General features: G+C 36.9%; 2 protein-coding genes across 3 annotated transcripts in view; one reads left to right on the top strand and one right to left on the bottom strand.

Annotated features, from left to right (window-relative positions):
- Positions 1–26440, top strand: part of RALGPS2 (Ral GEF with PH domain and SH3 binding motif 2) — a 118107-nt gene that overhangs the window by 55225 nt on the left and 36442 nt on the right. For both annotated transcript variants that reach the window (XM_009991230.2, XM_009991237.2), the window contains one exon: positions 3122–3248. In XM_009991230.2, the coding sequence (XP_009989532.1) occupies positions 3122–3248 (127 nt within the window). The remainder of the gene's footprint in view (positions 1–3121; positions 3249–26440) is intronic.
- On the bottom strand, positions 9262–19054 carry ANGPTL1 (angiopoietin like 1). The gene is made up of 4 exons (XM_009991220.2): positions 18229–19054; positions 13048–13241; positions 10462–10732; positions 9262–9449 (listed from the first exon to the last, which is right to left on the bottom strand). The coding sequence occupies exons 1-4, from the start codon at positions 19052–19054 to the stop codon at positions 9262–9264; spliced, it is 1479 nt and encodes a 492-aa protein (XP_009989522.1).

Below are 26440 nucleotides of genomic sequence, written 5' to 3' on the forward strand. Positions count from 1 at the left end.
CATTCAGAACTGGGAGTCCTCAGTTTCTTTTTCTCCTTGGCCAACCAGATGTCCTAGGTTGCATTTAGGAGGATTATTTGTGTGCTCTTGACATCTGTGTCAGTTTTTATAGTTTGCCCCTCTTCTAACCTCTGAAATGCCAAATTCCAACTTCTCCTGCAGTTCTGCAGGTGTTTAATTTCTCATACAATCTCAAGCAAGTCTTTGCTTTTCATTACCTTGTAGAAGCCTTAGCAGATTTGAGTTGCAGGGTAGCTCCTAGCAATGTTTGCTGCAAACTGATTTAGTTTTCTTTCTCTCGGAAGTTCAGTTTATAAATTCTTCAAGTAATTATAAGCTTTCAGCTTTCCGTATATTAAAAAAGACGTGAAAAGGCACACCAAGCCATTATTTGAGTCACTGAGTCATCTGAGTAAGTTCTACAGTAACCTTCCAAAATCTTCAGTAAGGAAAGATTTCTTCTCTGTTTCTGAGATAGTTTGTAGCAACCTGCAATCAACCCAATTTATGAAGTCAGGAAAATAACAGCAACTATATTCTCTCTTGTAAAAAGAAAAAAAAAAAAAAAAAAGGAAGGAAAAAAAGTCACCTTATGGTTGGAAGCTAGAGTTGAAAGGAACCGTTAAATATTTGCTTGGTAATCTACTGTTCCTAAAAAAAGCTGAAATTCATGTCTTCTGACGATATGTCTGAATATGTCTGAAATTGCTCTCATTCGTTGCCTGTACATCCTCTGAACTCTGGAGAACAATAAAATGCTTCTAATGTGTGATTTACCCCATTCAAAACTTGAAAAAAATTATGAACCTTTCCAAGAAAGTACTTAAAACAGAAATAGAAGATTCTGCTGCTCTCCATTTAGTATAAAGGAAGTCTAGACGACCAGCTAGGACTTGGGCAATGTAAGCAAATAACCATTAGACATCTGAAGTTAGGTGAGTGAATCCTGTCCCAGTCTGCCAGCACCCTGAAGCCTCATCTCTCCTTTCTTGCATTTCAAAAAGATTGTCTTCAGTGCTGGCACACTGTGATTTAGAAAGCAAAGAGCAGTCTGTAAGGCTCTGAATCCTTCCCTGCTACTGTGAGCTATCAGCCTTAACCTTTGTTGTCTCTGCCTACGTACGTCTTTTTACTGTTCTTTGCATCATTTAAGCCTAAGAGACAGAGGAATAAAAATTATTTAGAAAAAGAAGCAGCTCCAAAATCGAAGCAATAAGAGCTGGGTCCTTACTTGCCCTCACAGAGACACTTTTAATGTTGTCAGGCTCTCTGTGCTTTTCTACACGAATGCAGAAACAGAGACATGATGTGAATCTCACTGTGAACACAAGGGCAAGTCACACAGGATCAGCTTGTTTAGAGATTATTCCAAGAGCCTGAAATGATAATGAGACTTAAACAAGATTGTGCAATTCAGCATGTTTAGAGGAAAATACAATTAATTTTCATTCAGGTCTGAATTTAGGCCCATTCAGGTCTGAATTTAGGCCATTACTATATCTATTAGTCTTGTCTTACCTTCCAGTCTGCAAAACTAGAAAGGCCTTTCAGACACCAAATGGTGGCAGAGTACGGTAGAATATTATTAGAGGCAAGCTAATCTAGGCTGGTTAAACTGGAACCATCTTTGAGGAGATCACCTTCAAAAGATAAATGTTACGTTCCGGTGGTTGGATAGAAGTCATGCCTGTCTGCTGTTTCCTTGTCCTGGAATTGGCAGATATCTGTAGTTTTAATGAACACGAGATGCTGTTCATCTGAATATTGGAACCAAAGCTAAAGACTTAAATTAATTGCTGGAATGTCAGACATCAATATGTCTTGGAAACAAGTCACTTTTAAAAAGTGACTTTCTTCTGAAAGCCAGTGTTCAGTTTGGCGTGTTAGCTATCCTAATGAAGAGTAGAATATAGAAAAAGTAAGTAAAAAAAGCACTTATTTTCCTAGGGAATTTACAGCTTTACAGGAGGGACATTCACTTCTATCATATTCACATAGGTTGATCTTTAACTGAAAGAGAAAAGGGAATATGCATAAAAATTCAGCAATCATATCATTGTGATTTTTGCACTATTGGATATCTCACAGGTGAAAAATTGGGACTGAGACTGCCGCACTGAGTATTCTGCCAAAATGCTTAGCGGGAACATCCTATACCCTTCTTTGAATTCTGGCTCTGAATTGAAATTAAGCCTTTAATGCGTTTTTGCAGCAGTAGTTGAGCTAGATGTTTTAAAAATATCTTAACTTACTTTCCCAGTCTTACCAAGAGAGCCTAGTTGCTGTTAAATCTGTCAAAGGAGGGATGGGAGGGGGAGTGAGGAGGAATGGACAGTGAAGGAGATCCATGACTTCTAATTTTTGCATTCAAAATGGACATTCCTGTAATAGTAAGAGCCAGTAAAATTGTTAGTTGGCGGAACGATATACATAGCCTGTATTCCAGTTCATCATGCCTTCTGTAGAGGAAAAATGAATTAAATCCTTACTCTTTTCCAGACCTTCAAGTACGTGGATGTGTGTATATCTGCATTCATTGTTTTTAAATTTAGTTTAGCTGAAGATATTTATCAGATCTTAATGGTATTTATTTTACTCTTTGGAAAAGAATTTGTTGAGGTAGCTCTCCATTCAAGAATAAGAATGTGTGTTGGAATTTGGGTTTTTGTGAAGCTGGATTAGTATAAAATTTCTCAGTATATCTGAAAAAAGTGTTAACTTATGGATAATTAGAGTGAATCAACTCGTGTTTTGAAACACTGTAGAAGTGGACAGCATGTGAAAGTGTGATGTGTTTTAGCTTGATCAGTCTTTTGAAAACTTGTGCTATTTCAGAAGGACACTCCAGGACACCAAAGTTTGTACCTGGCTAATTTTTTTAAAGGATAGTTTAAATTTAACAGCCGAAATAGCTACTTTTCTTTGTAAACTCTGCAAGTACTCGTCCTTAAGAAGTAAATTCTGTAATTTTGAGGCAGTTGTACTTGAAAACAGACCAACAACTACAAAAATGGGCAGGGTGGGGTTTGGAAATCCATGCTTTTAAGGGTAAAAGACAAATCATAATGATCAAACTTAATGTTCACTGGTTTAGACTGTTTTGTTTTTTTTTTCTTTCTAGTTATTGAGTCGGAAGGATAAAGCCACCTTTGAAAAGCTGGAGTACGTTATGAGTAAAGAAGATAATTACAAAAGACTTAGAGACTATATCAGCAGCTTGAAGATGACTCCTTGTATTCCCTATTTAGGTAAGCTGAAGTGCTTCTAGTGGGAATCACTGATGACAAACGTATTTCTCCAGCAATTGTACAAACTAAACATAATCTTTTAAACAGTCATGAAACTATTTCAGTACTTCAGTAAAGCATCTGTAACTACTAGTTGATTCTGGATACTCTGTATGTGGCAAGAAATAACTTCACTAGCTTCAGAAAGAAAATACCTATTAAACCTCACAAACACTTCAGGTTTTACATGCAGTGTCAGTTTTCTAGGAAATTATTTTCCCATATGTTGTATAGATAGACGGATTGACTCCTGGAGAAGTACTTAAACTGTTATACCTACTAGCACTCTTACAGTTAAACACTGGGCTGTTAGAGTAATGATAGCTTTTAATTTCTGAGAAACTATAAATCACCAACCTCTGAGATAAATGTAAATCTTAGAGTTTGGAACACGGTAAAATCTGGAGATATCGCTGCATTTAATTATACGAAGGTGACAAGAGAAACTGGGTTGTTATGACTGCCTCAACTTTCGGGAACAACTATGAGTAAATGATATTTCTGTGTATCTGAAAACTAGATAAATAAGCTTAATATGTATTGGTTTTGTTGCCAAACTAATCTAGTGTTACTTAATGTCTCAGTTTAGTTTGTTTGAAGTGATCAGTGTGGTTTTTTAATGTAGCTGTTCTTTGATATCATAAAATGTTAGTAGTCACATAAAAGTTTTTCCTTTTCCAGAAAAAAATAGTTGATATTTCTGCAGATATGAGTTGCTCTTACACCTAAAGTCAAGATGACTTCCCATGGTCACTAAGGCTTATTAAACTGTAATCTTTGTTCCTGAAGTTTGATACTTCCTGGACTCAGCTGGGCTATTAATTTTTTCAAGATTAATAACTTGACAGTCATCTTTTTGCTGTGATCTATGTGTCCATTGCAATATTATTTCAGTTGTTTCACAGCTTGACACGAGTGACAATGCCATCATTGATGTTAGAATCTAGAATGATGCCTCTAAAATGCATGTATTCAAGTTTTGCACAACTGGTTGAATTTTACATGCTTTATACTTAAATAGGAAAAAATACTTTGCTGTGGAGAACCAATAATAATTTTAATGACAAGTAGTCCAATAGAGTTCTTCATTCTGTCTTCATTTTTTACTTCTCTGTTACATCCCTCTCAGAAATTAACAGCTGTTAATTTCCTAGATTTTCAAGTATTCCAGATGTTGTTAATTGCCTGTGTCTAAATGGAAGAATCAGTATGAGTGTATTTTTTCTGCAGTGCAGGTGTGAAAATCTCTGGCATGGCATACTATCACACGCTACTCTGTTTGTTGTCATAGCTATTAGAACTAGGCCTGAATTAGAAGGGGCAAAGAGGAAGCCAAGCATAATGTAATGTGATTCAACATGTCATTTTGTAGCTTTCCCATCATGTGTGCACTATGGTTCTGAAATGCAGTTTCTAGCTTTCTAGATGATTTTTAGCTATATGCCATGATTTGTAGCATGAGGCCAGGCTCAGATGGTTTTCTTACTGATCACAGAAGTCCCAAGCCAACCTGCTTCCAGATTTTTTTTTTTTAAATCTTACAATACTCTGACCCTGGCCATTATGGTCTTCTAATACTCACTACTGTACAGAGAAATCTTTATGCTTTGATGTATGTCTGACACTTCAAAAACACTGCCTTACTACATGCAAGTGCATATGTAAAAAAAAAAGTTACAGATGTTTTCCTCAATACGCTAGCAACCTCTTAGTCTAATTTTTACCTTAGAATAAGCTTTGGGCTTAACTCAATAGTCTGTTGAAGCAAAATGCATTTTTCCTTTCTACTTAGAAAGAAAGAAACTCTCTCTGCTGTGACCTGTTGTGGTTAAAAAAAGTGTTGTGACCTGTTTTCATATCATATCAATTCTTACTAATGACATTAAGAATGTCCTGGAGCCTTTTTTAATTCTCCAAAGGACTAGGAAATGCTCACTGGTGCACTCCCTCTAAAATTAATCTTGTAAAACTTGAATATTTGGCAAAAAAAGAAGAAAATTGCCTTGAAACGGAAGTCATGCTAAAGCTGGATCTAGGAAGATTGACCGTTGTGTCCAATTTTTCTCATTTTGTCAAAGCTTTAATCTCCAGTAAGACCTGAGTAGATTTGCAGGAGTATTATTTCTAAAATTACGTTCCCAAGGCATTTTTACTAATGGAAGAGTCATACGGAACAGAAGTAACTGAAGTTGCTTGTTTTACTTCTTGTTTTAAGCTTACCAACTATCAGTTATAATTCCTGAAAGGATCTTTTTCTGGTGTTACTTCTGGTGTAATATCATGTACAGGAGTAGCGCTGCTCCTGGTTTAAAATGTGTACAAAAGTCTACCTAAAAGTCTGCTGTTAAGAATTGTGATCATGGCACGTACCAGGGAGGGGGATTAATCGGAAGGTCCGTTTCCTCTCACGGAAAAACAGGTGAGGTGGGGCTCTCTTTGCTGTTGGTGCAGAGACCCTGCAGATGTTGTGCCCCCTGTGCTTTAGAAGAGTGCAGAGAATCAAGCCTGCCATACTCTTGCATTTGCCACTGCAAATCCCCTGTGGAGAGTATTAGCACTGGTTGTGAAGGACACTGTTAGAAGTCATAGGGAAAGTGAGCATATAAAGGAATTCCAGCTGCTATTTCAAGGATGAATGTTTTACCCTTCAGAGGTTTACCCTTAAGCAACCAAATATTGAATGTAGATCTGGAGTTTTTTCATTCCTATCTTAGCATTATAAGATGGTTAAATGCTTTGTTTGTGTAGTCTTTGCAATGGGGATAGGACCACGGAAGCACAGGTTATTTTCTTATTACCACAACTCACTCACTGTGGGCAAGATAAAGATGTCCTTCCACATTTAACGAGGGGGAGGGAATAAAAATATTTTTCAGTTCCTTGCAGCAATAAGTGAGATGTGATTCCAGAGTTCTAAAAATACAAATGAGAGCAACGCATCATCAATGTGGACTCTCTAACTTAAATGTTAGTGCTAAGAGCTGTGCAGCACCAATAAAAATGTTCAGCATTAGGTGCTCATTTCACATTGTGGGATATGTCATCACTGTTGCATCGCCTGGGCAACTAAAGTAGCCAAAATACATGGGACCTGTATATGTGATGGTATATTTTGCCTTAGGGGAAAAAAAAAACCACATTCTCAAGGGGAGTCTTATAATGGAGTTCTGATTAATTTGAGATTGCACAATGAAACAATTGAGCCATATCTTCAGAAGTAAGAGTTTTATTTAACTAAGCAGTACTACCTTGTGAAATATTTTCTTATAGCTGTCTTTCAGGAATTATATCCAGAAACAGAAAAGCTGAAAACAGGTTATTGAAGTATTCATCTGATGAATATTCAGCTACTTCAGTAATAATGCTTGCTAATGACTTTGGAAATACCATGTTTCAGGTTTAGTACAGGTTAAACTTTCTCTAGGTCTGCTTGTTTAAATTTGTACTGATGGTACAGGAATGGTGAAAGCTGTATCCTTCACAGACAAACTGCTTCTGAATGTCCAGTGCAATAAGCTTGAGGGATGCTACAGCCTCTTTTGAAAAACTTTTCTAAAAAACATGTGAGACACAACATTGAATTTTTGAGGTCATTTACCCTGCTTAGAAAATTCAACCCAAAAGCTAAGAACTAAGAGTTACAAGCATTTGAAAGTAGTAAATTATTGTACAGACTATGAACTAACCTGAAAAAGAGATGCTCTACTTTCCCTCCTCATAATCTTAAATCGGCAATTTAATTTTAAGTCTTTCATTTTGGAGCACAGCGTCTGAGCTTCTTGGGAATATTTTGTAATAATTTTTAGTTAACGTCATCCTGCAGCTTTAAATTGGGGAAGACTCACGTTTTGGATGTGTAATATATAAAGATTTAATTTAAAGGCTGAGTGCAAGCTAATTTTACTCAGGGATTTCTGCAAAGTACACTTTGCACTGCCCTGAATAAACAAATGCTGTTTTTGTAGCAGGCAAAAGATTCTTGTGGTAAAATAAGATCTCTTGCAAGGAGAGGAAATCTGTCGATTGAATGAACTAAAGCTGTCAGAAGTGTTCATTAAGGGAACGTTTTGGAGGGCGTTTTCAGCTTTGAAATTTACCTGAACTGCTCTTCTATCCAGCTACCATAAAAAAAAAAAGACTATAGCTAGTCTGAATTTTGAGCATTTGCAATTAAAAAACATTTCATAGAACACTCAACCAATGAGGTCTGTACGATACTTAAACAGATATTCCTTATGCAAATAACAATTTCAGAATTGTTATCTTACACGTTTGTATTGGTTAAAATTCTTGCAATTTGAAAATGAAATATGCCGGGACTGATTCCCCATCTACCCACCCCTGCCAACCCCAATTAAATGATGTTGAAACTTCTTGACTTTGATCTCTGACCAGAGATTTAACTACAACCCTTGCAGCCATATATGATCAATGAAACTTTGTCTACTCCAGAGGATGTTTTGAAAGCAGAATGCTATTTTCTCTCCTCAAATCTTTGCATAGCAATGGTATCAACTAATTTAACATAACAATACTGGTAGATTATTCTTTTAACTGTTAGGGTTTCTTATGTTAAATAGGAGCAAAGTTCCTTAAAATCCTGAAGGCACATATGAAGTGTCAACCAAACACATAGGTTGCAATTCCAAACAGCATGTTTAGTTTTTGTGTATTGTCAAATTAAATTAGGTAAGCTGTGTGGCTAAGTACAGTTATTGAATATTTTGTATATTAGGAAGAAAATTTTAATTTCAGAGACTCTAGTACCTAAAGTGAATCATTTGTTGTTTCTGATTTTGGAAGTATCTTGTTTTGATGCAGTGTGTTGTGTGGCTTTTGTTAAAGATTGGAAAAGTATCTTCTAATTAATTTCTTAAATTGCATATTGATTCCAGAGGAAATCTGGTATCTAGAAAGTAGAAAATTTAATATAGACAGTATCGGAAGTTGTATACATGTAGGGGAAGGGAAACATGTATGTCGCAGGAGCAGTCCAAGTTTGGAGTGGCAGGGAGAATACACTCAGAGCTGGTTACTCATCTTGGTTTTACTTTATCAGCAGAAACCTGTGTTGGAGGAAAACTAATATTCAGAGACTTGGTCCTTCTCTAAATTAGTGTCAAGTGATGATTTTAATATCAGGACTTTTCATTCAATATCAGGAAATATTTTTGTTTAATTAGAATGTTTGAATACGGAGGTTGAAAGTAAAAAAATAAAGTACCAAGCATTTGGTTGTCTTAAGCTTATCAATAATTTCATAAAATTATATGTTAGGAACACTTTGCCTAAGTGTTTTCCAGAAGGTAGGATATGCAGATCTTGAGGAATTCTCTACACCATTAAGAAATTTTTTTATATTATGTTTAATTCGCCACTTCATTTTGAAATAATTATTTGCTGCAAAAAATCTCTCTGCTGGCAAAGCTAGAATGTCTTCATTTTTTTGTGTAGCTTCTTGGAATAAATCTTGAACACTAATGTGAAGTCAGATTTTCATTGAAAGTAATACCAACGTTTTTAAATAGTTAAATAACTAATCAATTTTCACATTAACGCAAGACGTTGTCATTTCACATATTTACATTTAAGGGTTGAGAACCTGAAAAAGCATAAGCTTTTTTAAGTGAAAAAGCTTGTACCTTGTCATATATCTGGATTTTTTTACCAGCTTTAATGACTGTTTACATAAAGTGTGTTGGACTTGAACAAAGATAAATATGCTTTGCAAGCACAAACATCTGCTTTTGTGAATGTGTGTTTAAAAAAACACTGTCTGTCACAGTAGAAGAGTTTTTCTAAAAAAAGGAGAGGGGAACACAACAGGGGAGAAGACGACAAGAGAACTGTAGACCTGCTTTTTGCAGGGGCAGATTGTGCAAAACAATGATTAAAAAGTAATATTTTATTTTTCTGGAACTCGAGCACTGAGAAGTTTATATGTGATCGGTTGAGCACTGTGGGATTTTCCTCCTCAGTCTATAGGTCGGATCATCATCTGAACTGCTTTCAAGGAGTAGGAACCTCCCCGGTACTCAGCCCAAAATATTCCGTCCTGATACTTGCTCCTGTAGTGGCCTCCTCTGTACCACACCCCATTAAGGTTAGAGTGGGCGCACGCGTTGTACCACCAGCCGCCTTTGTGAAAATGGGCACAGTTTCCTGTGGAACAGAAAGAAATGGGTAATCTTCACCATGAAAGAGGAGAAATGGAGATTAGCAAATGCTTCCATATTCTGGCTTATTCCTAGAGGGAACTTTGGAGTACTTTGTAGCCTGTTGTGGTCAAATCAGTTGCTACTTCTACCTAAATTATAAATTCTGTTGTAACAGCAACCATTGCCTGGAGGGGGAAATATTGACATGGTATTTCACATGACAGCTGAAAACTAAGGAGATAACTCTTCCTAGACTACCAGCCATGCTTGTCCATGAGCTAACATTCAAGGAACTCGGATTATATACTGTTTAGAAATACTTCAGTGGAAGCAATGTGAGTTGATACAGTCCCAAGCAGCGTGCAGGGCCACGGTTTCACGAAGAATTGCTTGTAACTTGTGTATTTACTGCTACAGGCCTATATAAGAGTTTGCAAGATTTGTCCAGCTTTACTGGTTATTGACAGTTGAAGTCAATAGAAAAAGCAGTTGAAGTATTACAGTCTCCAGCCTTTCTTTCACTGCCAAGACTTTAAGGGGAAAGCTGGAGGAAGAGTGTGGAAAAGTGTCTTTTAAGGAGAATGAGATAGTGTGACCTGCCCATTTTGCAAGTGTTGGTGCATAAGTGCCTGTGCACCATTGCAGTTCCTTTCTTGCTGTTCAGAGGCTTTAGTTCATGGTGATTATTATCGTGTGGCTGCAGCACTACTGAGAGATCACCTGGACAGGTGTCCTGACTGCAGTGTGTCACATGCAAGTGGTAAGGATGACATGGAGGTAAATATAAAGCTTACTCAAGTGTGCCTGCAATGAGGTTAATGGAATTTGGATTTCTCAATGGTGCAGGGGCCTGAAGGGGACCCTGTCAACATGGTTTTTATCATTATTTATCTGAAGCATCTTTCAATGGAGTTGTTTATCAGAATTTACCTACTTTTTGTACCATATTTTTTAAAGATGGTATCACTAACGGAATCTACTGTATTCACTTTTCACGTATATACTAGTTTCCTTACCTGAATACATATCCCTGTCTCTGTCCAGTGTTGTAAATTGTTTTCCGTTATGCCATATCATGGAATCGCCTGCGTTTCCTTGGTATGTTCCTAAGCGTAGCCTGTAGAATTCACTTTCGGGCTCCAGGCGGAAACTGCTGTATTCTGCGTAGACTTTCTTATTGCTCCAGTCCTCTAACTCAATCAATAGTCTGTAATTATCCTGATTAGTAAGCATGTAAATATTTTCTAGTCCCAGCCAGTACTCTCCATCAATGTTTCCAAATCCTTTCTGTACAAAAGAAGATCAGAAGTTGATGTTAGCTTAGTTCTTTTTGTTTGTCAAAAACCCTCATAGCAGGGGTATTGTGAACCAGAGGAACTTGGGTAGTGAAGGCTTTTAAGCTTCTGAATGACTGCCCAACCCACGCATGGAAATGCTTTGTTCTGCTGGGCTTGGCCATTTACTCAGTTGGACTGCTAGCACGTGAGGTACTACTAGGATCAGTAAAGGTGGCAAACCTATCAGTTTTTCTATGGTGGCTGCTTCTTTTTAAGATAAAGGGAGAGAGAATGGGGAAACTGAAACAATTTATTTCTTGGCAAAGCTAAGGGGATCGGAAAGAATGTGTGAATAATGAAATTTAAGGGTGTATGTTTCCAGATTGGTAAAGGTATTTATGGATCAACAGTCTCAGTGTTCAAGGTCAGTAACTTTCTGTTGCCCTTTTAATGCAACCAGTGTTGGTTTTTACTGTAGGTTAAAACACATAATTCATCTATGCTCTTTACTGGATTTATTAGAAATGAGATAAAAAGATGTGTCTCCTTTCAAATCACAGACTACCAGTAGAGTAGCTGTGAAGTGATATTTCATATCTGCTGTCTCTTATCTCTGAGTAAGCCAGTGGTGTTAGTGTTTGGTCTTGCTGCTAAGGAGTAGGTACATTGCCCACCGTAGCTAGCTGTTACACTCCCGAGTTTCCCAGGTCTTCCTACCCTCCTTCTCAGGCCTTTTATTATATAGGACCTGCAGTTGATTTCCTGCTTCAAATCACTTTCTGGGGAGGTCACTCTCCAGTAGATAAACATTCTAGGCTCTTAACTCAAGCTGCAGCTTCAGGAGTGCCCTAAGTTCATCCAGCATCATGCTGCTGCCAAAAATGGTAGCAGTGCTTTTCTCCTGGCTCATGGCCACATTTGCAGTACTTCCCTTCTGTCAGCATTGTAGCTGTGCAGCCCCGCAGAGATGGGGAAAGAAGTAGAAACACGGGCATGGGAGACATCTCTTGTCAGTGTTGCAGGCTTCAGTTTAAAGCCAGTCACAGAGGTGCACCTTCAAGTGCTTGAAGTTAGGTAACAGGAATACCATCTTCAGCCACTGCCATTTAATGAGAAATCTCCTGGGGGCGAATTTGCCCAAGCTTGAGCCATTATTAGACACCAGTTATACACTCTTCTACATCTTTGCGCTATGTTCAAAATGTTGATGGTTACTTTATAAGGCGCTCCATAACTGCCTTACAACATTAAAACCCTAAAACAAATGAACAAAAACAACCCAAAACCCAACCACCTACTTTTTTGAGAAGTAAAGACTTTAGAGTAGCTGCTACTAAGGAGTGATTAATGTTTTAATAATTAAATTCCAAGAATGCAAGAAGTGAAAATCCTCATAGTAATCTTTTGTAATTTCCTTTGTATAGATGTTATTTTTAGATTACTAATGGAGTTAAATGCAGCTTGGTTCTCTCTTCAGATACAATGCACATGGCAATTGTAGATCCATTTACAGTGATCACAGCATCATAGGGAAAAACTGTCCTATATGTAAGAAGTCAGCGCATTATTATTATTTAAAAGCTCAACCAAATGGATTTTCAGATTTCCTGTGTGACATGTAATTACTCCAAAGCAGCATGCGTTTGTCATCCTAGATATTATGCCTACTAGTGCGTAGTATCATGGTAACACATAAGAATGTGTTTCCCTTTACCAGCCCTGTGTCTTCAGATTTCTAACCTAATTTTAAAGGTAGAAATTATTTCCTTTAATGCATTGTTAGGAATGTTTTTAAGTTGAGGCCCTGATCCTGCAAATCTATTAATGTACTTAAACGAATAATTGCACTGGCTGAGATTTGCTTATTCATAAGGGAGACAATTAAGCTTTTCAACCACTTAGTGTGATTCTCACTGTGTTAATAAAAATTGTGTTTAGATGAGTCTTTGTAATAAATGACTTCCCAGTCACTGTCTATAATATGTGCCTCCCCAGTTGTGTTGTGCATCACAAGTGCAGACTATTTCAGCCAGTAAGTTAGTTGATAGAAAGTTAAGAAATGTATTGAGTGAAATAGGACATTCCCACTGAAATATGTTTGCATCTGAGGGTTGACCACTCTTTTCAGTTATCTTAGACAGTGAAATTAATTTTACTAACAAACTTAAACAGCTGTGTACTTCCACCTCCTCAGTGTTTGTCACTTAGTACAACCATTTGCCATGAAGAATTGCTTTGGAAATGTTCGCACAGTCTTGATTGCAATAGATAATGTCATTGCTGTGCTGAAACAAAGCAGCTCATTTTCCACATTCCAGAATTTACCTTGTAACTGTCCCAGTTCCTGAAAAAGTTGACAGATCCATCTGTCCTCTTCTGAATAACTGCCCATCCTCCAGGGTCCAGGCTGTTTTCACACCATAGTTGCATTGGCTCATTACTATTTTCAGGTTTGATCATATAAATCCCGCTGTTGGAATGCCCAGCTTCCTTGGCTTGTTGGCAGTCTTTGAATGGACCTTTTTGGAAAGAAATACTGTAAGCATTCAAGCTTGGCTATGCAATGCACATTGTTCAAGAATATTTTGTAATGATAATGGAAAGTCAGTAATTCAAGGAAGGTAAAACTACCACGGAAAAGAGTAAAAAGGCTAGTTGTGTATACATAAACATATCAATATCCTCTCAATACATATCTTTAAACAAAAACTTCATTTTGCTAAGCAAATAATAGTCTTTGGTTACCAGCACCCAATCATTAACTTTGGCTACTGTAGATATAAGATTTATACTCTGACTCTTGATATTCAAGGAGTGCATTATGATTTTCACTGTTTTGTCCTGTACTGCTTTTATAAAAGGTAGACATCAATTTTCTTCATTGTCCTAGTGCACCCATTTCAAACCGATGGAAGTTTAAAACAAAAACCCAAAAAGCCCGAGCAACCCCCTTCCCATACCTGAATACATCAATAGTTTGAGAGCTGCTGTAAGAAATATTTACTGCCAAAGCCTGCAGACGTGGAATTTAGTGAAAGAGTATTCTTACACTGCTTAACTTTTTTGCCTCTATGTACTTACCCAGTTCTAGGATCAGCCTGTTATTTGTGGATAGGAATCTTTCACCTTGGTGTGATATGTGTAGATGGATACTCATGAAGAAAATATACAAGCAATGGAGGACTTTGAGCAGCTAAAAGGGCTCACATAGTACTTTTCAGGGCTGTGATTCTACAAAAATGCTGTTGCTGTTGACAGTGCTGCTGGAAAACTCTCTTTTAGACTGTGTGAGTGGTGGTTTTACAAGTAGTGCTTACAAAAGAGCATCTGTTTATCCTCTTAAGCATGCAGCTTATATCTTTGAAAACTTTGCCTAGTTTGCCTTTCAGTTTGAGGTGATTTTTATTTTCTGTTTTTTTTTGAAAAGGATTCATGCTCATGTATCACTACTTCAGTTGATTTAGAGACAGATTATTTACTAATGAAAAGCAGGATATGTTCTGATAGCTGGTTAGAAGTGGATGCCTAAATGTATTTGGAAACGCATAGTCAGTAAATCTGAAAAGAAATTACCAACAGCTTTCATCTCATTTTCAGAGACTCATTTTCTCAAATCTGTTTGGAAATTCAGAGAAGACTCATCAGTGCCAGCAGCAGCTGATGTGCAAAGAAGCATAGAAGGCAGTTGTTGAGGTTGTTCTTTAATCATCAGTGGAGGTCGAGTGAAAGTGACCTTCATTGCAGATTAAGGTTGGGTGACAAAAGCAAATTGAAAGACACACTTTTCTCTTTAAAGGAGTAGTTGCCAGTTGGATAAGTGTGTAATTAGCAAGAAATCTTAAAGCATTTCATATTCATTGAGTGTAAAAAGCTTGTGTATCTAATGAAGGTGACTACTTGGAGCTTCTGGCTATGACTGCTACCAAGAATGCTGCAGACACTGAGCTATCATGAAGTACTGCTGCACCCTGTACTGTCAGTACTTGATGATGTTCTTGTCATTCTTGCAGTGCGTGCACTAGCAGCTTAGGAAAGAAATACTGTAGCTTTGGTATACGAGTGCTTTTTCTTGTGTTCACAATTAAAATTTCCACGTGGATGGCACACATTGCACAGTTTGTCCAGTGGCTAGATAATTTCCTGGGCTAAGTTGCGTCTCATTCCCTTTACTTGAGCTGTGCCAAGTAAATTTGGGCACTGTATAACTGAACAGGGAGGTCGTTCTAGAAGTATTGTTGTAAAGTAATTACTGCATTAGAAAAAGTGCAAGCAGAAAAGTAGTATTTTTTTGTAATGTTAATTGAATATTCAGAATAGCTCAGTTATATCTGCTTTATATTATTTCATGTGATCTCTACTAGAGGAGAAATTGAGGACTCATTTTTCCATGAGAGACCCAAGCAGATGTTTGGAGTTATTTTAAGTAGCTTTTAAGGCAAGCTGAATCGTACTGGTCTGTTTATATAATACACTTTGATCACTTCTGAAATTCAGCTGGCATTAAGGTCACAGGATGCAACTTGTCTGCGTTTTGATGCTCAGATTTGTCTGTGTGCTTATCATAAGTTAATGTTATAGTAGAGGTGACAGACTTCTGCTCTTAGCATAAGGAAATCCAACAAATCTTGTAACTTTTGGTGTGTAGCCTTGAATCTTTCTTGAGAAGTAAATTCTTTGCTATATACAATTGTTCTAAGTTCACAATGTAAGAACTGAGCCATTTCTTGTTCGGTGGAAAAGCAGACATTTGTGGAACAGTGTAAACTTCTCCACAGTGCTGGTGTGAGTGCAGGCTCTGGCTAATGAAAAAAATATGATTATTCTGTTTAAAATCTTGTTGTCTGTGTAGGGAATAAGTATCCCATGCTTATCCAGTCTTTTGTGCAGTCTGTGTGCACTATGTCACTGAGACAATTAGTTATAAGTTAGAAATACTCTGAGAGGACGATCTGTTAAATATTTCAGTTTTAAAATTGTGGTTTAGATGTATAATTTAGTACAGATCATACTCTATTGTAAATTAGATGTAGTAGAGAAGGAAAGTGATGAAGTATTTTAAGTTGGAAGCTTAATAAAATGATGGCTGAATGCTATTTTAGGATTCCAAGTATTATCTTGAGCGGATGATATAGAAGTCTGTGCTTGTGTAAGCTTTGTATAGATGATTTTTTGGGCAATAGTGGAGGAAAATTCTGAAATTGAGCATATGTTAAAAAAAATAGTTATATTGTTAACTGAAAGGTATTAGCAGCAGAGATGGTGGTAGAGTGTGTGTGTGTGTGTGTGTGTGTAACTTTCAAGTACTCTGTCTACTTGAAGCTACTTTTTGCAACATAGTGGCAGTAAAATTTGGGGACACAGGTTATTATTCCAAGGATTAAGATAATTGTGAAAAACTTAATTCCCAGGAACATTGATCTTCCTCAACTTTTAGAGCACTTTTAATGCAAATTAACCAAAATACGCTTCAGAAAAGAGAAACTCATCCTTCTGTTTCCCATATATTTTGAATTTTACTCTCCACCCACAATGTTAAGATGCACATTGACCCTTCTGTAAGGTTCTGCTGTGAGTAAGTATTTGTTAGGTGCATCATCTTCAGATAGGAAGAAATCTCTTACTTGTTTGTCCAGTTGTTTATTCTGTCATAACCAAGTCTTTGACAGGCCTGCTTCTAAATGGGACTGTTTGGTTTTCATTGGTCTTTTTTGACATCCTTATATGTTATAAATAGTCATTGTCTTTTAACTGGAAAGTTCGTTTTTCTGCCATAGACAATTTTGGTTCAGTGCATTGTTAAATCTGCTTGCCTTAATTTAAAAAATCAGAGCTAATACCTGGGCATTGTGTTGCGGTTTACAAGTTTTGGTTTTGATGATTGATGCTCTACCAGCTGTAGCAATTCTCAAGCCTCATTTTCCCAAGGCATTGCATGGAACACTTAAGCTTCAAACACAAGAATCTAGTTTTAAATGAAGGAAGTTGAATAATGTTCAAATAAGTTTCCTACAATTTCTTAGTGTTCTCTTGCAAAAATGGATTCAAACTCTGAACTTTTAGGGGTAAAGAGGCTAGTGAAAACCATGCCTTTGCTTCATTTTGTTTGCACAGCAGGCGTGTACTGAGAGAGAAAAAGACGCATTTGTAGCAAAATCTTGAAGCATGGGTTTTCTGGGAAACAGCAAGTTGCTGGTTTTTAGAATTCTACTCCTGCTGTCTGACCAGACGTTAGTGTAATGCTTTTATATTAGCTGTTTCCTTTATGTCATGATGTGCGATTTAAATTCTCATGACATCTGGCACTTTAGTTGGGCTTGTGCCTGAATTTTCTGCATACCCTCAATGAAAATAGTGGTTCTTTACATCAGTGGCTAGTTGTTTGTAGTGCTGTAGAACAGTCACAAATAAATGTTTGTCTTCATCTTGGGAACCAAGCTGAACTCCCAACTGTGACTAAAGGCAATTTGAAAGGAAAAAAAAAAGAAAAAAACCCCCCACCAACCACCCAAACACACAAAAAAAACCCAACGCAACCAAACCCTTTTGCTGTGTGAGCTAATAGAAACCAAGAGCAAGCACTTGAATGGATGTCTGAGAAACTTGTTTTTCCAAATCCTTAATTTTTTTTAATCACAATTCTGTCAAAATTTTAATAAAGTGAGAACGATGATAGAATTCAGGGCAGCTCAGAGGCAGTTAATTTTCTTGTCACTTTTTTTTCTAGTGATAAATGAATTTACCTAATGACCTGAAGAATGTAACACATGAGGATGTGATACAGTCTCCTGAATGTATTTTCAGAATATTTGTGGTATTAGTTTAAGTTGCCATCCCCTACTGTCATCAGATTACTGGGAATGTAGTTACTCATTTTAAAATTTCAAAGCTGAGTGCATCTAATTGGATTCAGCCTTGATTCAATTACCCTTTCAAACTTATCTTACTCTTGAATATTTCAACCGAACACTTAGAGACTTGTTGCACGAAGCTCAGAATTGAAGAGTACAATTCTTCTAGCAGGATTAACTTCTGGCAAATGTATACGTGTAAGTATAAAGGACAACTAGTTAAAATTACTTCATTTATTTAATTAGCTTCTCTTATTCACTATTGCCAGTTACTGTAACGCGTAGCTAGTAGACATCTTCAAAGAAACAGGACTAAATACTAGAAAGTATATGCTAATACTGAATTTTCATTCCCGTAACTCAAACCTAGCTGGAGACAGAAACCCCAGTACTTTGTGACTCAAAGGCCTGAATTCTTGAGATTGAATTTCTGAATATCAAGTGTTTCAACAAATTTGTCTTAGTCTCATTCTTAAGCTATAGCCGCATATTTGGCGAACTAAAGCTTTCCTTGGGGGCGGAGGGAGAAAATCAGAATCAGGAGCAAGGGCTAGCTGTCCCAGCTACTTTAAATTCTTCATTCTGTTTCTGTAGCCAGGACAGTTTACTTCTGAAATAGAGAAAACTCAGGTTAGGTAAATAGTGACAGGTAACTCACCCTCATTAATTAAAGCCAGTGGTGGTACTCTGAAAGGACTCTTTGTAGGAGAAGTAGCTGGATCAGGTGGTGGCCTTACATCTCTGTCTCTAGGGTAACCTGGGTCTCGCTGTATCTCGTTACCTCCCAGAAGAACGGGAGTGTATGACTGGCTGTTAGGAATGTGCTGCGGCACGACTTGAACAAGAGGTGGAGACCCATGGGTGTCCTGTCGTGAGAAGATTCTCAAGCACTGCTCTTCCAGCTGCGAGATAGTCACAGACTGATTATTTACAAGATCAGTTAGTGCTGCGTACTTTACTTCAAGCTCCTTGTATTTTGTCGCCATCTTCAACATTTCTGTTGTAACATTAAGGACTTTGTTTTCCAGTTGGGAAAGCTCAAGTGAGTTATCACGCTTTCGAATTATCTCATGCAAGAGTTGCATGTAGAGTTGAGTAACCCGGGAGTTCATGTTACGACTTTCTTTCCTCAGTAATTTTACTTCATTCACAATGTTTCCATCCACGTCAACTACCAATTGTAGAATGTCAATCTCCCGCTTTTGCTTGGACAGCACATCCTTCAAGTTCTCTATGTCCATTCTTGTGACTTCATCTTTTCGGTTACCAGTACCTGGTCCATTAGTATTCACGCAAATTGGCCCTGTGATTTTTTGTTCTGGGACCAAGAACGTGTAACCACATTTTTTTCCTTCCTCTCCACCGTCTGCTGAACGAGGGTGCCTCCGTTGGGATGGTTTATTAGGCGTAGATTGTTCTGTACAGCGCCCGATAGACAACAGCAGGAACAGTAGTACACCCAAAGTCCATTTAAATATCTTCATTTTAAAGCAAGTATGATGACTGTCAGGAGAGACTATTGAACAGATAAAAGAGAAAATCATTAAATTAGAGCCATAACTAAGGCTCCTGTACTGCTTAAACTGCCTAAACTGGTGGGTTTGCCGTGTTTCTGTGTGTGTAGACGAATCTTTGGAATCTGTTACTTGGAGTTAGATTCCATTAGATTAGCCTCAAAGAATAGCTTTCTGTTTGAGCAGCAAACTCTCAAATTTGGATACTGGATTCAGAGAAGTTGTTGCAATGGATCAGTTTTCAGAAACAAAGTTCTGCTTAGGTTCTGTGTTATGCTTTCATTATAAATTTGATTGCTTATATCTGTACTCAGTGCAATGAAATGCACGAGGTCATAGAACACACTGTTCACAGAATATCTTCATGGGAGGGAGGGAGACAGTGATGGTATTTTCAAAAATATTTATATAAATTTTGGAATTTGGGTTATACAAGCTTTTCTGGTCCTCTTTTGGCTTTATATATGTTTATATATAGATGTATAATTTGTTAAACACTATATACATACCTATTCATGTACACACACATTTTTCAAATGTATATACACACGGATATAGTAGACTGGAAAAATTCACACATATCTGACACTATTTTTGGACATTTAGTGTTAGGCAGGAGATTACTTTAAGATAGTTGTCTTAAGTTACTTGAATACGTAATTTTCAACTTTAAATATGTAAGGAAAGCCCATAACACTGTTCACTCCACATGTGCGTCCCTACTTAGTTGCCTTTTGAGATGAACATTTAAAATTGTCCTCACGCTGTCTTTGTATCTGAGAACGTTTTTATCTGAATAACACTGAAGTATCAGATGTGTTATCAATATAACTACCATACTGAAGTGTTTCATTCTCTTTTTAAAGGTAGTAATGTATTTCTTTTAAGTTTGTGTAGAGAATTAAAATGCAGTGGCCTGTTCTTTTAACTTTATTTTTTAACTATTGAAGATTATAAACAAAGGTAGCATTTAAATCGGGGGGGGGGGGGGGGGGGGGGCTGGAAATCTCATTTTCCATGTTTTATTTGCTTTGTCAAGCGGATCACTCTTATCTCAGCTGTTGATCTGGCTTTCCTTTTCAGACTACTGTTAGCGGTTGTACAAGGCCTTGTACAGTGGCCTTTGTATAGTTACGAAGAGAAATAAAGTAAAACTGGAGAAAGTTGTTAATTTTCATGCTGTTCCTGCCAAGTTCAAGTTTAAGTGCATTTGGCAATCCTGAAACAGTCACCCTGAAGGAGAAGCAGACCTGGGCTGCTTCCTTTACGTTCGCATTTACAACTGATAAGGTGACTCTTGTGTCAGGTCACTTCTCCCAGTGCCGTTACTGGCTTTAATATTTTTGCTGCAAATGATGTCTGCTCAACCTCAGAGTAAACGTAACAAGTCTTCATTTTTTCAGTTCACTAAGAGCAGTGCTCACAAACTTCAAACCATGCTGTACATGCAGTCAGGAATTATATCCAGGAATCTTGATCAAATGTTCCACTGTTGCCTAAAAAATAATTTTTTGTTTGACTAACGGTTGTATTGCAAGCCCTGCTTCTGGGAGGGGAAGAAAACACTTGTTTTTAACACATACTAAAAATAATTTCTTACCCTACATAAATGGAGGGAATACATGAAAGTTTGAGAATGTTTGTTTATATTTAAAAACTTGTTTCTGTATGTTGTGCTGTTAGTAATAAGTATTTTGATGTCCACTAGTAAATATTTTTTTTTCAGAAACAGAACTTGGCTATAAGTTTTGTTTATATTTCTCTGCTGCAAGTGTAAGTCCTGTTTTTTTAAAAAAAAAAAAAGAAAAAAGGTAGGAAAAAGTATCACTTCTCTCCAGAGCTAATTGTGTATTTTTCTTTGGTAATTTCAGACATTTAAAATATTAATTACTTGAATAGTGCTCAGAGTTGGAAGTTCATTAGGTTAAATTTTCACACGATTCTATAGTAAACAAGGGCAACAGATCTGTGTGTGGTTTCTGACTTGACAAGGATGAACTGAACTAGTTGTCGGAATTTTGAAACCTCTTCACATCTCTTGAATTATTTTTCAATACTTTGTTCAGTGTCTGCAGGTGATGTGACTTCATGGTGTGTGGTTAAGGATGAAGCCGTAGTACAAGTTAAGTATTTTACTATTTTCACAGTATGTAATAGCTACTTCATAGTCCAAAAAGGTAAATAACACTTTAGTTCTTATAGTTTTTAAAGAACCTGTACGGTTACTTAAATAATGAATGGCTGGGGTTTTTCCCCACAGCAGCACATTTTCCCCTGAAATACATTAAAACTTAAATGAATCTTTCAAAACAAAACATTTTGCAATGCAGCCACTTTCTGACTGTGTGTTCTGCAGTCTGCTTTCCGTGTTTCTTTTAATATTGTGTCTTCATTTTGAATGTTTACACTTATGTGTTAAAGTTAGAAGTTCTGTGTCTATGTGCTGTCAGACCATAAAATGAATTAAATAGTCTAATATAGCATAACCAAATGCAACAGCTGCATAAGGTTATGCCCTAGAACTTTGAAATAATTCAAATGTCTTATATTAAACTAAGACTTTCAGATAAGCAGGGATGGGTTCCTGTCGAAAACCTACCTGGTAGGTAGGGAACATATATGCTTCCATGGAAATTTTGATGTTGAAAAAGTCAAACGTCTTACGATGTTGCTTGGCCTGTTTGAGCAGCTTAATGCCTAACTTGTTATACAAGAATAGATCCTGCGTAAGTTATTTACCTGGAGTTTTAATCAGCTTAGAAGGAAATGAAAATACTGTTTGAGAAATTTCCTGATGTTCTGGGCAAGCAGCTTAAAAAAACATCAACTGTTTATCTAAAATATCACAGAATTATAGCCTAATATGTAAGACCAAAAACCGACAAATATTGGAGTTTGGAAATAGTTTCAGGGTTTTTTTAATCGGACACATTATGTCACAGATTCTCAGGTTTAGGTGTTCAGGTAGTGTCACAACTGCTATGAGACGAGGCAGTGGAGGCTCCAGGATCAGTTTAGACAAAACTGCAGTCCCAAACCCTTCCTGCAAATCTAGAGTTGCTTGTAGTGAGTGAAGCTGCTGAAATACCTGAGTGCAGATCTTGGAAAATAAGCGAGAGAGCTCGTGATTACAGACATACTATTGCTTTAAAATACATTATTTAAGTCCTTATGAACTGTTATGGATTTTAAGTTAGAATAGACTGTCACTTCACTTGGTTCTGTCGTGTTTCTGTGTCACCCAGTTTTGGGTCTCAGATTTCTGTAGAAGCAGCATTACGTATGTTCTGGCACGCTGATGTTTTATTGCTCCTGCAGGAGAAAATGTGCAGCTATTCATAGCAACACAAACTTCATCATCATCTTGTCAGAAATACTCAGAACTGTGGAGAGGGCTTCAACAGCATTTTACATTTAATACCATTCCTTTTCTTCTGGTGTCTGTCTTTTTCCAGACTGACCCCAATGAAAAAAAAAAAAAAAACAAACCAAAACAAAAAAAACCCCAACTTTTTTCCAAAATTGGTTACTTTTAAAAGTGTTTAAAGGAACAAAATTCCAATTTAAAACAGCAAAATAAAGCAGTAACTACTATTTTTGACTTTCACCGAGACACTACTATAACATGGACTGTTACCCCCAAAAATATTCTCTCTTACGAATATTAGAGTTGCAGGGATGAGGCGGTGTGGAAGCTAGTATGTATTTGGCATTTTTAACTTTCTACACAGCAGACTGTTTGTTCTCTGTTGTACTGCTGTGACGCTCACGTTCAGCAGGATGTAGGTTTGGAGACCCACAACACAAATTAGAATCTGTTCTTTCAGAGCTGACGGAGACGGCTTCTCCCTGGGCAGTGTAGGTTGTTACTACTGAATGTAGTGGAAGTGTTGCAGGTAAATGTTGAGTATAGGATTCCCTTTGTATGGAAAGCGCAGTATCGGTACATAACTTTATTCAGAATGTTTTTTAAAATAATAGTCATACTCATGGTGCCTTCTTATACAAACCTCCACTTATAAACACATAAAACAGGAAGAGAAACAGGGTTTTTTTGAGAAAGTAAGTGATAATATTGAAAATAAAGATCTTCTGAACATGACACCAGTTGATCTGAAAACTCTGTAATTGATGTCATATTTACTTAATTTTCTGTTAAGCTTTGTCTAAGCAGCTAAAATCAATAAAACCATCTATATTCCCTGTCTTTACACAGAATAAGCATAGTCTCTTTGTGTTGGGGGGGCGGGGGTGTTAGCTTAAAACTGGGTCCATAACATTAGAAGTAATGATGTGGGAAAAACACTCTTACTGTAGGAGAAATGTTCACATGGATTTTTGATGTATTTGTGGCTTTCCCCTGTATAAAACAAGTGTTTTCCCATCAAGTCACTCTGCCTTTGGTGGAATAACAGGATTGCTTTCAATTGTATTGACTGGAATCCAGGAATAATACATTATTGGTTGTTGTTAGTCAGATACATCGTGTATTAAGTCACAGAATTCTACTTCCGTGAGATTAATGGGGATCTGATTCCTTTTAGAAAAGGCAATCAAAAGTCTTCAGGGGGTTTTGAAGTAGTCATTGAAAATGTGTCACTTCTAAAAATGATAGATTCTTAGAAATTCTCTTCAGAAGAGGTTTAAAAATCTTGTGAAAGTAGATATTCTGAAAACACAGCAAAATATCATAACACTTCCAGATTTCTTTGTGAAGTTTGTGTGAGGGTTCCTTTACGTTTGTTTGCAGCCCTTGTGTTTATTTGCAACATTTTAACAGGCAGCTACAATGGAGTGGTGCATTTTTACATTTGGAAATGTGTTATTTAGAGGCTCCAGAATTCTCTGTAAAACAGATACTGAAGACATTAACCATCTAGTGATGTTATAGGAACTTTTATTTCATGCACTGGTGTACAAATTTTAAGGACCAGACTAATAGGGCATGTTACAAACAACAAACGAAGCCCAGTAAAACAATAGTTAAAACCTGATAAAGCTACATATATACTGGCAAAAGTTTAAAGACTCTGAACTTCCACTCTTTGAAGTGAATTTCTGTAAAACTTCAAATGGCATATTTTGCTATCATACATCACTTCATTCTTGTGGCAACAGCACAATATTAGTAGTCTGTTATTTGTTTAAAATAAGCATGTTGAAATTCAAACTCTAAAGTTGGAAGACAGCAAAAAAGTTAAAACCTTGCATGCAGCCAGTGTATTGCTTTGAAATTGACTCAGCTGTTTTCATTTGTGAAAGATTTAGGAATTGTTCTAAGCAGCATAAATCAAAACCTTGGCTAATCATGAATGAATGGAGAGCGGTGTCCAAAGCAGACAATGTAGGCTTCAAATGGAGGTTTTTGTTGTTGTTTAGATGGTTCTCTTTAACATGTAAAGAAGCACAAAAGCATAGTAAGAAAAAGGGCTCAAGAACTTGGAAAAGATCCATCTTTCTTGTTTGTCAAGACTGCTTCAGACTTTTTTTCTCCCATAGCTACTAAACCTTAATTAAGTTTGCTTTCTGTAACACTTTGCTCTTACTTTAACCTCATCCTCTTCATTCTCTCTTAACGTCAGACACTTCTGAGAGTTTGTTAATACAAATATGTAACTTAAATTCTTTTCCATTGTTCTGGATTATTCACTGTATTTTAATTTCCAAGTCAGATGAAGAAAGGCAAAAAGTAGAAAATTATGTATTAGCAGCTCTCTTGTCATCTGTGCTTTTTTTTCCTGTTTGTAAACAACTTTTTCGGTTTAATCCTTGACTTGCAACTGCATCCTTCCCCCTCCCTACCCCCAAAGAACTGTAACAAAACCTTCTGTTTTCCACTTAATATAGTGTTGCCTTGTATGCTGCATTTCATGTTTATAAAATGAATCTTTATTTAGAAAAAAAACCTGCTGCTCAACTGAGGTACAGCTAGCTTTCCCATCGTTCCACAAATTGTTAAAGGAAGGGATTAGTGCCTGTTGCAGCAATGTCTTTGGATTTTCAGCTGCACAATAGTTTGTGTTTCAAACTTGATTATATTCTGAATCGAGTATGACTCGGGTTTCTTGGTTGGTTGTACAACTTGGACTACTTCTACTGCTCAGAAGTACCATAAATAAAAATTTAATTGTAACGATATACAATGATTGCTGTGTGCAGATGTGCATTGATTTGCTTGGGACTTTTTACAGTGGTTTTATTGAGGTATCCATTTTCTAGTTCTAGTAATGCTAGGTCTATGCTCTGGTGTTGGGTGAAATCCAGCTTCCCTGAAGTCGATAGGGTTTTTGGCTTTTACTTTCTGGTAGGAGCAGAATTTCATGTTAATATGTTCACAATACCCAAATTACATGCTTAGCAGAGAATCTGGTAGTACTAATTTTCTGTAACTGTATATAACAAAACCTACAGAAGATTTACAGCTAAACAACTGAAACCTGTTCTTCCTTACAACTGGAATGAGTTAGTCTCTGCACTTATGCAGAATCCTGTTTAATTCTTTCCAAGTTTCCAGTCTACCAAATGCCACAAAAGTGACTTTTATATTTTAGTTGTCAAACTATTCTCAGACTGAGAGAGATTTATTTCTTCACAATTGTATGTTGAAGGAGATGTATGTAGAATTCACAAATAGCTCAACATTAAACTTGCAAGTAAGAATAACTTTAAAACTTACCAAGAAAATAAAATCTTCCAGCTGTTTTACTTCTGTGGTAGATGGAAAATCCAGAGGCCGAGTTGCTTTTTCTTCCTATATTACCCAATGCTGTGGATTGTTAATCTGCAGTTAGAGTTGAAAACTGCTTTTGTCTTTCTCTGTTAGATCCAAGCTGTATTGAGGAATTGGGTTTCTCCATACGATAACCAAGCTAGCTAATCATTTAAAAAAAAAAAAAAAAGAAAAAAGTAATGTTCCAGTATGTTTTATTCCAGAAGAGAGAAAGAAATATTTTTGAAACTGCAGTGTTTTACTCTCACATGCAGAAGTGCACTAACCAGCTACAGCTGACCCAGATTCCATATACATCACTTTTGGACAGTTTTTTTTAAACAAACACACACTCGACTTAGACGTTCAGCCCACCTATGATGTCACCGTGAACACACTGAGAGCAGAAGAAACTCCTCCTTCGGATTTCCTATCCATACCCTCCAGAAAAGGAGGGGGTAGGGAGGCAGAGAAGTTATGAACAAGGCAAGATTGTTTGCCAGGAGAAGGGAGGGTACCATATGGCAACAGACTGTGCAAGAGTTCAGCAGGCAATTACAAATCAAACATTTTTACTACGCTGCCTAAAGATGCCTTTCAAGTTATTACAGTACTGGGCTTCATTTAGAAGAAAGATTCTTTCAGAC

Source organism: Tauraco erythrolophus, chromosome 10 (assembly GCF_009769465.1).
Source record: "Tauraco erythrolophus isolate bTauEry1 chromosome 10, bTauEry1.pri, whole genome shotgun sequence".
NCBI classification, from domain to species: Eukaryota; Metazoa; Chordata; class Aves; order Musophagiformes; family Musophagidae; genus Tauraco; species Tauraco erythrolophus.

Coding starts and splice junctions, on each gene's coding strand:
- ANGPTL1 (XM_009991220.2), bottom strand. CDS start 19,054: ATGAAGATATTTAAATGGACTTTGGGTGTACTACTGTTCCTGCTGTTG. Junction 13,242..18,228: donor ACTGGCTTTAATTAATGAGG/GTGAGTTACCTG, acceptor CTTTCCAAAAAG/GTCCATTCAAAGACTGCCAA. Junction 9,450..10,461: donor AGACAGGGATATGTATTCAG/GTAAGGAAACTA, acceptor TCTGTTCCACAG/GAAACTGTGCCCATTTTCAC.